The sequence below is a fragment of the Palaemon carinicauda genome, chromosome 16 (assembly GCF_036898095.1).
Source record: "Palaemon carinicauda isolate YSFRI2023 chromosome 16, ASM3689809v2, whole genome shotgun sequence".
Lineage (NCBI taxonomy): Eukaryota > Metazoa > Arthropoda > Malacostraca > Decapoda > Palaemonidae > Palaemon > Palaemon carinicauda.
The window spans coordinates 126,474,289-126,489,148 of NC_090740.1; the positions used below are offsets into that span (position 1 = coordinate 126,474,289).

General features: G+C 35.5%; 1 protein-coding gene across 2 annotated transcripts in view; it reads right to left on the minus strand.

Moving 5' to 3' along the window:
- Usp7 (Ubiquitin-specific protease 7) overlaps positions 1–14,860 on the minus strand; it is a 66,801-nt gene that overhangs the window by 29,917 nt on the left and 22,024 nt on the right. For both annotated transcript variants that reach the window (XM_068390058.1, XM_068390056.1), the window contains exons 3-6: positions 7,683–7,958; positions 6,727–6,845; positions 5,868–6,011; positions 3,005–3,190 (exon numbers count right to left, since the gene is read on the minus strand). In XM_068390058.1, the coding sequence (XP_068246159.1) occupies positions 3,005–3,190; positions 5,868–6,011; positions 6,727–6,845; positions 7,683–7,958 (725 nt within the window). The remainder of the gene's footprint in view (positions 1–3,004; positions 3,191–5,867; positions 6,012–6,726; positions 6,846–7,682; positions 7,959–14,860) is intronic.

Genomic DNA, 14,860 nt, shown 5'->3' on the forward strand with positions numbered 1-14,860 from the left:
TAATGCCAAGAGTGCACATAACATCTCTTGCTAGATAGGGCTAAGAAGGTAACTTTTTGAGGACCTGCTAGACTTTAAAGTTTTCTGCTGCTAAGACTTGCGTATTGATCAAGTCTAGCATGTCTAGTTTGATTAGAGCATGCCATATCGAACCTATATCTAGGACTTTGAGATTAAGGGAAAATAGAATCAATCGCACATCGCCTATTAGATGTTTGCGCACGAGGAAGCTCATCTTAGCCATCCAAACGATAGATCAAACTCATGATTTTAATAGTGTGATGCTTCTGAACCAGACGTTGGGACCTTGAGGGGGACTAAATCAGCCGAGCTGGTGCTCGCATGCACAGTGAGGTTCTCCAGAGAGACACTATTAGTAATAATATCATGGTCAACTGGTGGTTCCAATTTTGGGATAATTAGTTGCTCCATCTTAATAGCTACATTAAAATTCTTTACATTTTCTCTAACTCCCTTCCTTTCTATTGCAAAATTCAGTGAATGGAAGGAAGAGAAGTCAGAGAAGGACCAGGAGGAGTCCAGCTCACAACTGTCATGAGGGTGACTACCCCAAGTAATTCGCAAAGGAGAATCTAGGAGTTCCTTGTCTGAACTCATGTGAGAAGGATTCCTCAGTGGCAAGCTAAAAAAGACTTTGTCTGAAAAATAAGGCTCCTGTCATTCCGGAGAATATGTAAAGTTAGTAATATTAAGCTGGCCAACAGGTTTGCTGCTAGAATAGCTCATGCCTTTAGGGTTGTGTGAACCAGCTTCTTGGTGGTTATCAACCAACGCTTCTTTATAATAGGCTTAAGTTGAAGGTGAAACACCATTGCGAGAGGGTTCCATTCCCATACAAGTCTGATAAGTGAAAGGACGATCTGAGCATGTGTAATCATGTGAGATGGGAACACAGCCATCAAGAAAAGGTAAGTGTATACCATCACGCGATGAGATAGCGGCATGTCGTGACTTCATCACGAGTGGGCCCTGGGTTGCGAACAGACTTTTTGGTCTGAACATCCCACGGAGGAATATCATCATGCTATGAGAGGGTAGTGTATGTAGTGATGTCATCACGTGTAGGAACAGCGGCACATACAGACCTGTTGGTCTGAACATACGTCCGAGATGAACAACGAATCTACAAAACTCGTGGAACTAATAAAGGATTAGTGGGTACAAACTACTTCCTAGCATTTGGCTTGGAAGGAGAGGACACAGAAGGTTTGGCCAAAGTTTCTGTTGTGCACACAGACGTAGTGGTCTGACCATCTTCAAAATAACGTGCTGGAGAGTTCTTGGATGAGGCCAGATTTCTTTAAAAGAGTGGTGCCGAGGACCCCTTAGGGAACAGCAAGCCGAGCTTGTGGGAACAAGCTGGAGAATGATAAAAGGGATCCTACAATAAGGCTGCTTCTGTACACAGGGAAATGGCAGTCTCGACTTTTGGGTTCCTAACACAGGAACTAGTTGGGAGGACTTTTAATGCTCATATAGGAGATACCTCAAACGTCCAAAGGTCGTTCCTGACAATCAATCATATAGGGCTCACCACTCAAAACACTACAGGGAGGCGAGGGAAATCTTTGCATGGCAGATTAATCATATACCAAGGATACTGTGATTGGATCTGGCTCAGGGAGCACAGTGGCAGCAGTCAAAGGATCTGTCTCAATCAACAACTCTGTATCACCATGCACAATCTCATAACTAGGTGACAAGACATAAAATTATGATAGTCAATAATCTAATTATGGATCTCTCTTAGCTCGTTTCTTGCGTTGAGAACAGTATCTCTCCTACTAGGACAGCCACTCTCTACAATATTCAGATGGAGATTCCACAGAACATCTCTTGCCACTGCATGAGGGGCAAACGGGATGCCGTGCGACATCAACCCAGCTCATGAAGGAGCCACAGGGGTAACTGTCACGTCTGGGGACGAACGCATGAAACTAAAAGCACTAGCCCTGATACAAACACACTTTGCTTATAAATAATGGAGGCACAGCTAGTGAGTGATAAAACAAAAACCACAAAGCACTAAGCACTATAAAGGTATCAAGCGTGGATAAAACAGACGTGATCATAGAAGAGAGGAGCGACTGCCTCCTATTAAAACAACGACCAGGAGATAAGAGGCTTAAGCCATTCAAATGAGCGTATAGCGTCGCCATGATGTTGCCTAGCAACCTATTCTGATGCAATTAAACCCTTCTTTTTTAATTGTCTGGTCGTAGAAAACGGAACTAGGAGTAACCCATTTAAATGCCTCAGAAGTTTGTATCGGAGTAGAATAAATGTGAAATTGATTAAAAACACTCCACAAGCAACAGAAACAGCATGAAAGAGATTGACATTAAAGAAGGTACACTGGATTTATAAATTTTCTCCATATGGCCTAGCAATGGGACCTACAATGCCATTCATTTTCCATGTGCAACTGGCAGAAAACTGCAATTTTACAAAGTAAACATGGAAAGGTTGGGTAGCTGGATGGGAGAAAGGAATGGAGGTACAACAAAAGGATAAAAGGAGCAGGAATTGAGATAAGGCAAAGGGATAAAAGGAGCAGGAATTGAGATAAGGCAAAGGGATAAAAGGAGCAGGAATTGAGATAAGGCAAAGGGATAAAAGGAACAGGAATTGAGGTACGGCGGAAGGATAAAAGAAGCAGAAAGTAAAGCAGAAAGATAAAAAGGAACAGGAATGGAAATACAGCAAAAGGACAAAAGGAGCAGGGATGCAAGTAAAGCAGAAAGGATACTGAAAAGACCCTGAAGTTATGCCTGCAATGCACAGCTTGCTACGCACTAACAGCAAAACCCCCGGGATAAAATCATCCATCCTTGATGGTAAATAGGTTATAATTATCATTTCAGTATGAAGAGCATTTAAACTTTTACAAATTACGAAGCTTGCAACTTCACAACAAGTCTATAAATAAACACTTGTATTATGAAAAATTTAAAGTTTATTTTACGTATAATCAATAACTTACCACGCGTAAAAATTCTTGAGCATCATGCTGCATGAAAGAGTCTAGTGTTTCCCATCCAAAAGACTTGGTTAATTTCTTCGTGCCAACAGGTTTATCGGAGGTCTGCAACTCATGGAATACCCTCTGAAGAGCCAAAGCAACACTCTTGGTAGAATCATCACTTTCAGTTGGCATCTTGTAGACAGCCTAGGGGGAAAAAATAAAATTCATCCCTAAATTTGTGGTCACTGTGACTACTTTTTAATTCTCAATTAATCAACATAAATAAATGTAACAATCTTAGACCATTACAGTGGAGCCAGGTAATACATATAGGGCAACAATATTGATCAAATAACACTATCTTCCATCCCATTCAAGGGTTTTGATTAAGATATTTCTGTATTTTGTTCAAATTTATCTATTTTTTTCTTAACCAAACATAAGGATGTTTTAGTTTGTCTTCTAATTTATAATATTAAAATGGTGATGGGAATGACCAAACCAACAATAGTGATAACACGTTTGATTGAATGTAAATACACATACAATTTTGCAATTTATGTGCATAGTTTTAAGAAATTAAAATTCTACTTTCCATGAAAAATTGTATTTTCTAATCCATTTTAAGAAAAATTCAGGTCCTAATATAGTATCCATACTCAATATCTTAATTTTTTTTCAATAATTTTAATAATTTCTTCAAGTATTAAATCATAATTTTCTTTCAGGCTCATCAATGAACACAAGTTAAAAAACCGACATACTGTACTATACACAAACACTGTGTACAGCTGAATCTAGGTACCAATCAATAGAAATGCAGAATAAGTGTGCACATCAATATTTGGTCAATTAATATATTAATAACAAAATTTTAATATCTTTATATCTCTATACTGTAATGCCTCTATGGGCTCACACCATTACTCTATAGGTACTGTAGTAGGTTGGGCAGGGCACCAGCCATCCGTTGATACTTCCGTTAACAACGTTATTGGGTCATTTAACAGGCCAGATTGTACGTACACTGGATCCATCTCCCTAGTTACTGTTCATTTCCCTTTATCTACAAATAAACCCAATAGTCTGGCCTATTCTTTCCACATTTCCTCAGCCCTCATACACCTGACAACACAGATTACCAAACCATTTTTTTTTTCGCCTAAGGCGTTAAACTACAGCACTGTAACTGTTCAGTGGCTAGCTTTGTCTTGGTAAGGGTAGAAGAGACTTTTAGCTATGGTAGGCAGCTCTTCTAGGAGAAGGATACTCTAAAATCAAACCATTGTTCTCTAGTCTTGGGTAGTACCATAGCCTCTGTACCATGGTCTTCCACTGTCTTGGGGTCCAGTTCTCTTGCTAGAGGGTACACTCAGGCGCACTATTCTATCTCATTTCTCTTACTCTTGTTATCTTAAGCTTTTATAGTTTATTTATGAAAGATCTACTTAAATGTTGTTACTGTTCTTAAAATACTTCATTTCAATTGTTTATTACTTCTCTTGTAGCTTATTTAATTCCTTGCTTCCTTTCTTCACTTAGCTATTTTTTCCGTTGGAGCCCTTGGGATTATAGCATCATGCTTTTCCAACTAGGGTTGTAAATTAACTAGTAATAATGACAATAATTCCTTTAATAGTTTTTAGCAACTGAACACTGGTCCTTGAGATAAGTTTTGAATGGACAGCTCAAAAAGAATTGCCAATTTATTTTTCCTTTTTGACAATTTTTGGGTCTACTAAAAATACTAAAATATTTCTAACAATTATTAACCATTAACTGACTTCTTGCTATCAGCTTCAATTTAACAACAACAACAATAATAAATAATAATAATAAAAATAAATAATAATAATAATTTAGATACTGAAAACCTAATTATTCTCCATTGAATTTTTCGCCTGCAATAACTCCTTCGACTTCAGACATTCACACTTCACCTAAGAGAATTCTAAAACAATGCCATAGAGGCAAGTCATTACCTCAACCTTCAAATCAAGAAACTAGCTCCAAGCCTACTCCTCTCCAAGCTTCCAGCTCTATAAGTTCTGCCACAATTCCCTTTTGGCAGCTCAACCTTGTGAGTTTGAATGCGAGTCTATAGTCTCCTCTTCTAGCAGCTATTTTCTTTGACAACAGCATTTTCTTTTCCTTTAAGTTATCACAAATCACCTACTGAAGAGTAAAGGCTTTTTAAGCACACCTTCTGTATATATTGACACTTGAGACAAACATCCTGTAAACCTGATGGCACTCCTTGCTCTCCCAAGAGAACCAGTTCTGACTACCAAAGAGATTGCAATGTGAGTTTTAAAATCACATGAGTCTTAACTGGATCTACATACATTGCAAGATAAATATTACTTCGCAGTTCTTAATTAGTTCTGTAATATTTTCAAAATCAATCATCCTTTTAAATGAAGTTCCTATTATCATGTTGCATGACAATATCATGGCATTGGCTTACAAAACCAATGACCTTCCAATGGCCTAGTCAATTAAGCCCTTCACAAGGACATACAGTAATACCGAAAATGAAGAACCATTGTATTACCCAAGAAATTAAATGGCCAGTGCGATACCCTCACCAATTCTCTCTATATGACCAGCATTTAATGTTTAACAGTATTGAAGGTTGTTCTTAACTGGTTTGGCAGTTCTCTTTTCCCAGATGAAAAATCACACTAAAATTTGCCGACTAGGAATTGCTGCTATGATAGGTTATAAAAACTTCAATTTCTTTTTTGCTAAAAATTCCACTTGTAGCGTCTTATGACACGGGAAATATGGTACATGCTTTTTTTTCATGAATTACATGAAATGTTCCAATGAATATGGTTTAATTTATAATATAAAAAGTAAATGTTTAGGAGATTCTCACCATTCTTAGCTGACTTGTGAAATAGAGAACCTGTAGAAGTGAATTCATGTAACATGTTGCTCCTTGGTTCTTAAGACCTACATACCCAGTATGCTTTTTGCTATCCCAAGATACCCCATGAGGTGCATCTGCAGATACCCAAACCTGGAAAGTGAATTTTTTAAAAATGATTAGTTTTGAGAAAATAAAATATCAAAAGTATTTATTCATAAATACTTTCATCACATTATAAACTATTAAACAGAATTCTAAGTTTCAATGAGCCACTTTGTAATAAATAAAAATTACTACAGTACAGCAGATCAAAGGCAATTTTTCAGAAAAATAGTAAAATTATTTCTAAAAATTTATTTTTCTTTAAGATTATAAAAGTTTACATAAAAATAAAGCTCAATAAAATAGTACAACAAAATTTATAAGTTCCAAGTAGAAACAGAAATATTTGATAGACAGAATAGGAAAAACAAGGGGAAGCAATAGGGAAGAGGTAATTATGCACAAGTTCTGAGTCACATGCTTATAAAAATAAAAACAAAAGTTCTTATGTTAAGAAAGGCTACTAGAAAAAAGTCCTTCTGATGTATAGTCAAAGAGCTCTTAAAACCATAGCTTTCCGTAATTAACAACAATATCAGTAAAAACAGAAATCAAACAAAAAGAGATGTGGAACTTTTGGGTGAGGTTATAAAAAAACGTTAAGACTCAAGGCTATACTTCTGTATTAAAATAACTAGCACTGTTGAGAAATATAATTAACACAAGATATGAAAAAAATTACATTTAATGCAAGATTTGAAAAAAATCAAGCTCCTCAGTAAAAGTTCAATCCAGGCAATAACATAACAAGGGAATTTCTTACCTCTAGCGTAATTGTGTCATCCTTGATATAGCCCTTTTCTGGATCTAAGACATCACTCCATGACAAGAAGTGAGAGAAACCCCAATCATTCTCCTTGCTGTAAAACAAATGTTGTATCTCTGGAAACAAGAAGATATTTACAATTACAACACCATTAAAGTACTTATCATGAAATGACATGGACACAAAAGTCCTTCCTTCCTTGAATTGCAAAAGAAACATAAAAGGAGACATTAATAATGGTGGCAAGGTAAGTGACATTTTTTTTAGTAAAACTTTTCTCTAAATAAAAACACCCCTGCTTCAATATAAACGAAAAGAACTTGACTTTAACAAAAACTGTACAATTCAAGATTAAAATCATATATGATACCAAACAACTTATAACAAGACCCGATATATGAAGCTAAAGTATTTTAAACATTACAATTTGTATTATACAAAACCACTATGACTAAATAAGATACTGTTTACTTTTAAGTCCTAATTCAAAATGGCAATCAACATATTGGCAAGATTATGAAATAAACAAAGAAATAGGAAAAAAAAACCTACAAAATTTTAATGTTCTAGTAACTTCATATCTTCATATATGTATTAAAAATTTAAAAATGATATTTTTTAGAATTACCAAATCAATTCCTTATTAATTTCAAAGACAGCATAATATGCAAAACAAACAAGTTTCTTTTCAGACATTTGCATATCAAATATGTTGGGCAATGCTAAATCCTCTTCCTTAATTTAAACTGTGCCATATAGGCTGGTTACCATTCATCATTATACAACTAAAATCAAATTTCTACCCAATAACTAGCAAATTAAATAAAAATTATTGTAATAAAATTATAGGAAAATTATCAATTCCATAAAGCATAGTAAAGTGTAAAAAGTTTCTTTAATCTTCCAATATATATATAAAGGACAAAACTACTGCTAAATGTATCCAAACTCACTCCTTGTAAATGGTTCCTGGCCTTCTCGTACAGATAAAATTCGTAGTTCAGCCACAGCATTACAGCTCCACGATGTACTTTCACTTTCTCCATTGCACTGCAAGAAAAAACCCAAAGACCTTTGGGGTTGCCTATCTTGCGCTTGGCTTGTCCTTGGCATTACCATAATCTTCCAAGGAAGATTTCGAACATAGCAGGGAGCAGAAAGCATTGTGTCTTTAAGTTTGCTGAACTCTTTCACACGAAACTGAAATTTCGCCTCAGAACGCGCATCATCTGCAAATGTCAAAAAAAGGTATCAATTAGTATTAAAAAAAAATTTGGATATTAAATAATTCAAGACACTGTTACAACTAAAAATATCAAAAGTACCAACTCTCCAGAATTCTTACAACACTTAACTGTAAACAAATAAAGGAAAAAGTGCTAAAATAATCTAGTGAGTTTCAGGTGGCTTCCTGATATAGATTTATCTTGTTCTTTAAATATACTGTTGTCATGTTAAACAAAACTAAACAGCTAAAATCATAATATAGCAGACCCATAAATAAAAATTCATCAAATTATTTTATACAACTTAATTGTACTCGGGTGAAATGTACCTGAGAAAATCAAGTAAGTTACAATTAGAATACCTGTATGTATTTCACCTCTTTTCACTGAAATTCAATTTAAAACCCCAATAATAAATAAGCATTATTATTTGGGCCTCATTCTAGGCATTCTGACATATGGTACAAGTTCAAAGTAATAAAAAATACTACTGGGAATGTCAAAGCAGTCTGCACGCAGCGAGTTATTTGTATGTGATACTCCAAAAGTGTTACTTCAAATCTTCACAAACGTATGTTGCTACCTTTCAGGAACAGCCTAAAAAAATTCTGATATAACATAGGCATGTGCCTCTCGAAGAAATTATTCTTATTTTTGTATTCATTACCAATGTTTCTTCATTAAGTAATTGCTACTGAATTTCAAATAAAAATTTCAATATCAAAATACGTAAACTGCCAAAATGTACTTGGGCTAATTTGAAATGTTCTTATGGTTAATGTACACGGTTAAGTACATGAATTTCAGGTCTGAGCAAATTTCCTTTACATGTAACCTAAGTTCACTTGAGTACTGTACTTACAAACAGCTATCTCTACTTAAACCAAAGTCAGCCCAGTATACCAACTTTAATGTCTTGAAAGAACAGTATACCAACTTTAATGTCTTGAAAGAAGAGATGGACCAGTCATGTTTTAAGTAAGTAACTCTGCAATCAAGAATGGCACCAACACACTTGTTATAGGACGGTCAATATAAAAGAAAACTTGGTGAGGGTTCCAGTTTCCTAGACTTACTATTCATCCTACTTATATGTTTTGCTATGGTTGAACTTCATTCCCAAAAATTTGCATAAAATAAATTTAGCTTGTTTCCATTATGAAATTCACCACTTGCATGTCTAGTATCAAAATTGGACTAATATAAAAAGTCAACCCCATATAAAGCATATACAGCATACCCAGTAGTAAAATATTAGGCCATGAATACTACCCTAAGACACACCAGAGATACCTTACTTACAATCACAACAGTAACCAACCAAAATCTATAATTAACTAGCTGAATCAAATAATTCCAATATAAAGTATAAATATTAAAAAACAAAGGCCCCACAGATAACATGGTCAAAAGCAGCACTAGACAATTTAAGGCAATTTATCTTGACCAAAGCAAACATGTAAATCCAGAAGTTGTATTCAAAGACATCTCCATCAGATACCATGTGACTAACTAGCCTATAAACACCCATCAGTCTATACAATAACAACTTACCTAAAGGCTGAGAAAATGATACTTTTGCTGTTCCATAAATAATAGCTTTGACTTTATTAAAACAGTTCTGCATGATTTAAGAGTAAAACTAAATTCCTAGATAACTAAATATATTGAACTGAAATTTTTTCATCTGCTATGTCAGAGCTCACACCATACTGATATACAAAAGGCCAACACAAATCTCACTGAAGATAGCTAATCAAAATTTAAGGGGCTTATCAGTCTTATCAAAATAATGCTACTCATGTCATATATGACCTGTAACTTGCACAACTCTTACAAGAGAAATAAAAGGGTGTTTGTCTTACTATGATCTTCTACAGTAATACATCACAAAACCCAAACTCAATTTAATCAGTAACTAACACAATTACCGTATCCTACTACTTGCTTCCCGCTACTGTACTTCATTCTTATCAGTTAACAAGGGAATGCAGGGAGAGACCAAGATTGAACTTGACCATCAACCCACTTCAGCAACACACACACACGCATATACACAGATTGCATCATTGAGGCCCTTACAAATGAATCCTATTATTATTACAGAAAGAGAAAGACTTGCATCATTGAGGCCCTCATAAATTAATTCTATCATTAATAGAGAGAGAGAGAAATTCTAAAGCACAAGAATCCTCCGAGAATAATTCTATCAAATCTTTGTCACATTATAAAGCATCAAAGTAAAAACAAAGTACTGTACTGTATAACTAAATAAATTTCAAGTTAGTGAATACAAGCCTAATGATCCCATTGCAAAAGTAGACGAAAAATATTTACCTAACATGCGGTGAGTGAAGTGGTCACAATAAATTTACCAGAGTACTGTATAAGCGACAATTCACCTGATACTCGGTAATGAAGGATTCAGCAAAATCCTCATAGCACGCCATTCCTCCACTTAATTGCTCACCCCCAAATCAGTGCATTACGTGGTTTGACAGACACACAACTGTATCAATTCAACTGTTCTGCGTAACACCATAATACGAGTATGTAGCCATAATGTTCTCAATCTACCACAGAATCTTGTGTTGAATAAGTCTGTTATGGCATTATCATAGTACAGTACTGTATAACAGAGATAGTTGTAACATATGAGTGTATACTATACAGTACCATGAAATTATGGCCTTTAAAAGTATTTCAACTGTAGTTAGATTTTTAATTCAGGTAAAAAAGGGGGACAAATTCTGGATTCTATTATAAAATGGAAAAGTCACTTGCCAACAAGTATGGGCATGAATGATTCATTGATTCACAAGATACTTAAAGAGCACAATAAGAGAAGATAATATAACCTCCTCCACAGCTCACGTCAATACAATGATATGAGACAAAAGACTGAGAAGACTTTGACTTTATGTATAACAACATAAAGGGTCTTCAGCTCCCATGATGATTCAAGAAGTATCAGTTTAGACTAGATTGAATTTATGAATTTAGGCTATAACCCTGCACTGGGGCTTGTGAAGCCATTTAGCCCTCAAATGCAATAGAATAAAAATAATTGCATTATAATAAAGGTTAGATGCAACATAATAAAAATTAACAGGACAGAAAGATGTTAGAAAAGAGGAGGGAACAAAGGCAAAGTATAAAAATATAAAGCAAGTGTAGCTAGAGCCCTCGGTAACACTCCAAAAATCCCCTAAGGAATGCCTACACGAAAGCATAGGATAGAATTTATGAATTTGGGTTATACAATATAGCCATTCAGCCCCCTTGGTGCAACTGCTGGGAAAACTCAGCAGTTAATCTTAAGTAAAGATTAGATGACATTGGACAACAAAATGGAAAAAAAAAGGAAGCAAGAACAGGTAACACAAGGCTATGAAGAACGTAGCAGACCGAGTGAAGTGCACTGACGGCACTGGTCACCTTCCCGTGTGCATCAAAACACACTTTGGTGTCATCCTTTCATGTAATAGGTTTTCTAATAGAACTTTCAGTTTCTTCGATCTTCATTCCTTTGTTACTTACTCTGCAAAACGTTGACCTAAGAAGGTTGACATGACGTCATTACTCAGAGTAAAATAATTTGTACTGGCCAAGTCATGAGCCAGATAGCAATTCTGTCACAGCCAGGATTGCCAAAGGGTCAAGAAGAGGAAAGAGAGATGCACGGAAAGTCTTAAAATACAAGGAGACTGGCATTTTCTGAAGAAAAAAAAATTCTCAAGCAAGGCCATCCATGAAAATGCAAAGCAAGAACCAGGCTTTAAAGCATAGAAGGATCAGCTAATCTAAGTTCTTTGTGACAACACAGCAGCTGGCCACATGATCAAGTCAGGCATTGTTTGTCACTCTAAGAACCCTTGCCATGATGGACGGGAATGACGACATACTGTACTTCCCATTTTCTGGCATTTCAAGGCACAGGTCCCTATTATATTGTTAAGGCAGTGCTTCCATGAATAATTGTCTCATGTCCTATTATATTGTTAAGGCAGTGCTTCAATGAATAATTGTCTCATGAAGTGAAAGTACACCTGGATATGGAAGATTTCTAGTTCTTGACATACAGTAGTTTGTCGACATACCCAGACATCCTCACGATATCATGGAAGATGAAAAGTGTTGAATCTATACCCCCTAACAAGAACTCAATCCAGCAACCTCTAGAAAAAGGCATCATCTAAAACATAAAAGTTTCCTAAATTCTACAAGTAAATACATCTTCAAAGCTTTGAAGGGAAATGATTATTCAAACATTATGCACAAGTTTTAAAAGAAATATTTGTCATAAATGGTCTATAGTTTAAAGTACTTTCAGGATCCTGCAGAATGATGGACCATCTCTACAGTTACAATATATCGAAAATGGGACACTCCCATCTTTAATGCCAAAGTGAACGCCTTCCCTGTTTTACATTTGCTACAATTATATGAATTGTTTTTACTGTACACTACACTACTGGATGTGTCTAGTACAATACTGTAATCTAATAGCATTCAACATAAACTTGATAGTCTTTCAAGTAGAAATGTGCTAAAGTATAGGTACCGGTGGTATCAGTGGCAGTTTATTTCTGGCCAATACTTTTGTCATTAGTATAGGAATATGAAACCCTTCTAGGTTTCTTAAAATGTATATATCAACAAAGCCCACCAAACAAACTATATACTGTATTGTAAAGGCATATCAAAATATATAGGTTTCTTTCTTATCTCCTAAAATCAGATGGTATCTTAAAGCTGTAGTGTATTAAACAATTTATTATTGTAATTCCAGAAGAGCTAGAAGACCCTACATGGCTGAGGACTATAAAGCATGAAGTAGATGATGAAATGGAGAAGAATTGATTTAAAAGCTCAAGATAGAGACGACTGGCAAAATCTAACCAAGGCCCTTGGTGTCAACAGGCGTAAGAGGAGACGACGATGACGATGAATTCTTATTTTAATTAACTATGGTTGTGGTTATCTCCTATCCGCAATGAGTCACTGCCATTCAGTTGGCATTGGTTAATATTTCAACATGTGAAGTACAGGTATGGTATAAGTGAATGGTGTCAGGAGTTACTATTACTGTTACAGTTGCAGCTTGGAATTTGATACATGCAGTATAGGTCTAATCTTAGCAGGCTCATATCTATTATCGGAGGCAAAACTTTCAAACACCATAGAAACAGGCTTACACTAAACAATGGAGAAATGTTAATGTTTCTTAACCCTTTTACCCCCAAAAGGACGTACTGGTACATTTCACAAAACTCATCCCTTTACCCCCATGGACGTACCGGTACGTCCTTGCAAAAAACTGCTATTCACATTTTTTTAGCATGTTTTTGATAATTTTTTGAGAAACTTCAGGCATTTTCCAAGAGAATGAGACCAACCTGACCTCTCTATGACGAAAATTAAGGCTGTTAGAGCAATTTAAAAAAATATATACTGCAAAATGAGCTTGAAAAAAAATAACCCCTGGGGGTTAAGGGTTGGAAAGTTCCAAATAGCCTGGGGGTAAAAGGGTTAACTACCATTTGAGGGTACTCAACTTTGATTACAAATTTTTTTTTTTATCTAGTGTGCTTTTATTTTTTTCTCCAATATAATTCACAAAATAAACAGGCTTTTTCCTAATACTGGAGAAAATTTAATGATTAAGTTAATTTGCGGGTGATAAACTTTGATTATAAATATGGTGGGTTTTATTTTTCTAATACAATTTGAAAATCAACAGCTCAGCTGGCATATTAATTTTCTGTACCGCTTTTCATATCTAGGATGATTCTACTGAATATTATCTATGATAAAATTATAATGACTTGGAACTTGCAATTGGATTTGTGCTTTTTATGAGTTGAATGTTTTGCTGATCTATACCTGAGAAATAAACTCTAGTCCTTTCATAATTTTATTCTTAATTACCTGTTTCTAGTAATAAATTGAAACTAAGAATAAAAGTATGTATGTATAAGTGATTTAAGATTGCTTTTCACTCCATGATTTTAAGTAAGCACTACATACCTAAAATTGAAAAAAAAGTCTTCTAATGGTAGCCATAATTTAAGAAACTGATCCTTCCAACTTGAACCTTTAATATACAATAGCCAAGAACACCAATGATCTTAGTAACAAATCTTCTCCTAAATAACAGTAATATGGAGGTAACAAGTATCAGTATTGGCTTAAAAAGTTGGTATCGGTGTCTGTCATAAGTTCAATATTGGTACATTCCCACTTTCGAGTCCTAAATAAGAACTAAATGACTAAAAATGTCATTACATTCATTGAAGGAGAAATGGAAGAGTTATAGCCGCAAAACTATCTATGGCATCAGAAGGCCTCTATAATCCTAAGCTTTATATTTGACTAAGTATGACTAACTGAGAGATATAACCTCCCCATAAACGCATTTCTAATACTGGATATACTGTATATTGAGGTCTGAAAACCCGGACAATCAGAAAAAACATTGTATGATTGTTAAGCCAGGCTGACACTTGCACGAATTTGTGGCACGCATTGTCACGACTCGAGTCGTGAACTGGCGTGAACTCGTCGTGATCTGGCGTGCAGTGTTCGTAAACCCATCGTGACATCGTGGCAGGTCGTGACGAGAATTTTGAAATGTTCAAAATTTTGGTCACGACAAAATTTCATGAAAGGGTCGTGAACTATGCGCGAACTGTTCGTGAACTCGTCGGGACGAAGCGGGAAGTGCGCAAACTACGCGTGAACTCGTCGTGCCAGTTCGTGTCAATGTGGACAGGTCAGCTGTGATTCTGGGGTAATTTTTTTTTTTGTTTTATCTTCCAGTTCGTGCCACAAAATGTCACGACTTGCCACGACAAATTTGTGGCAAAAAGTCGTGCAAGTGTCAGGGTACCCTTAGTCTTATT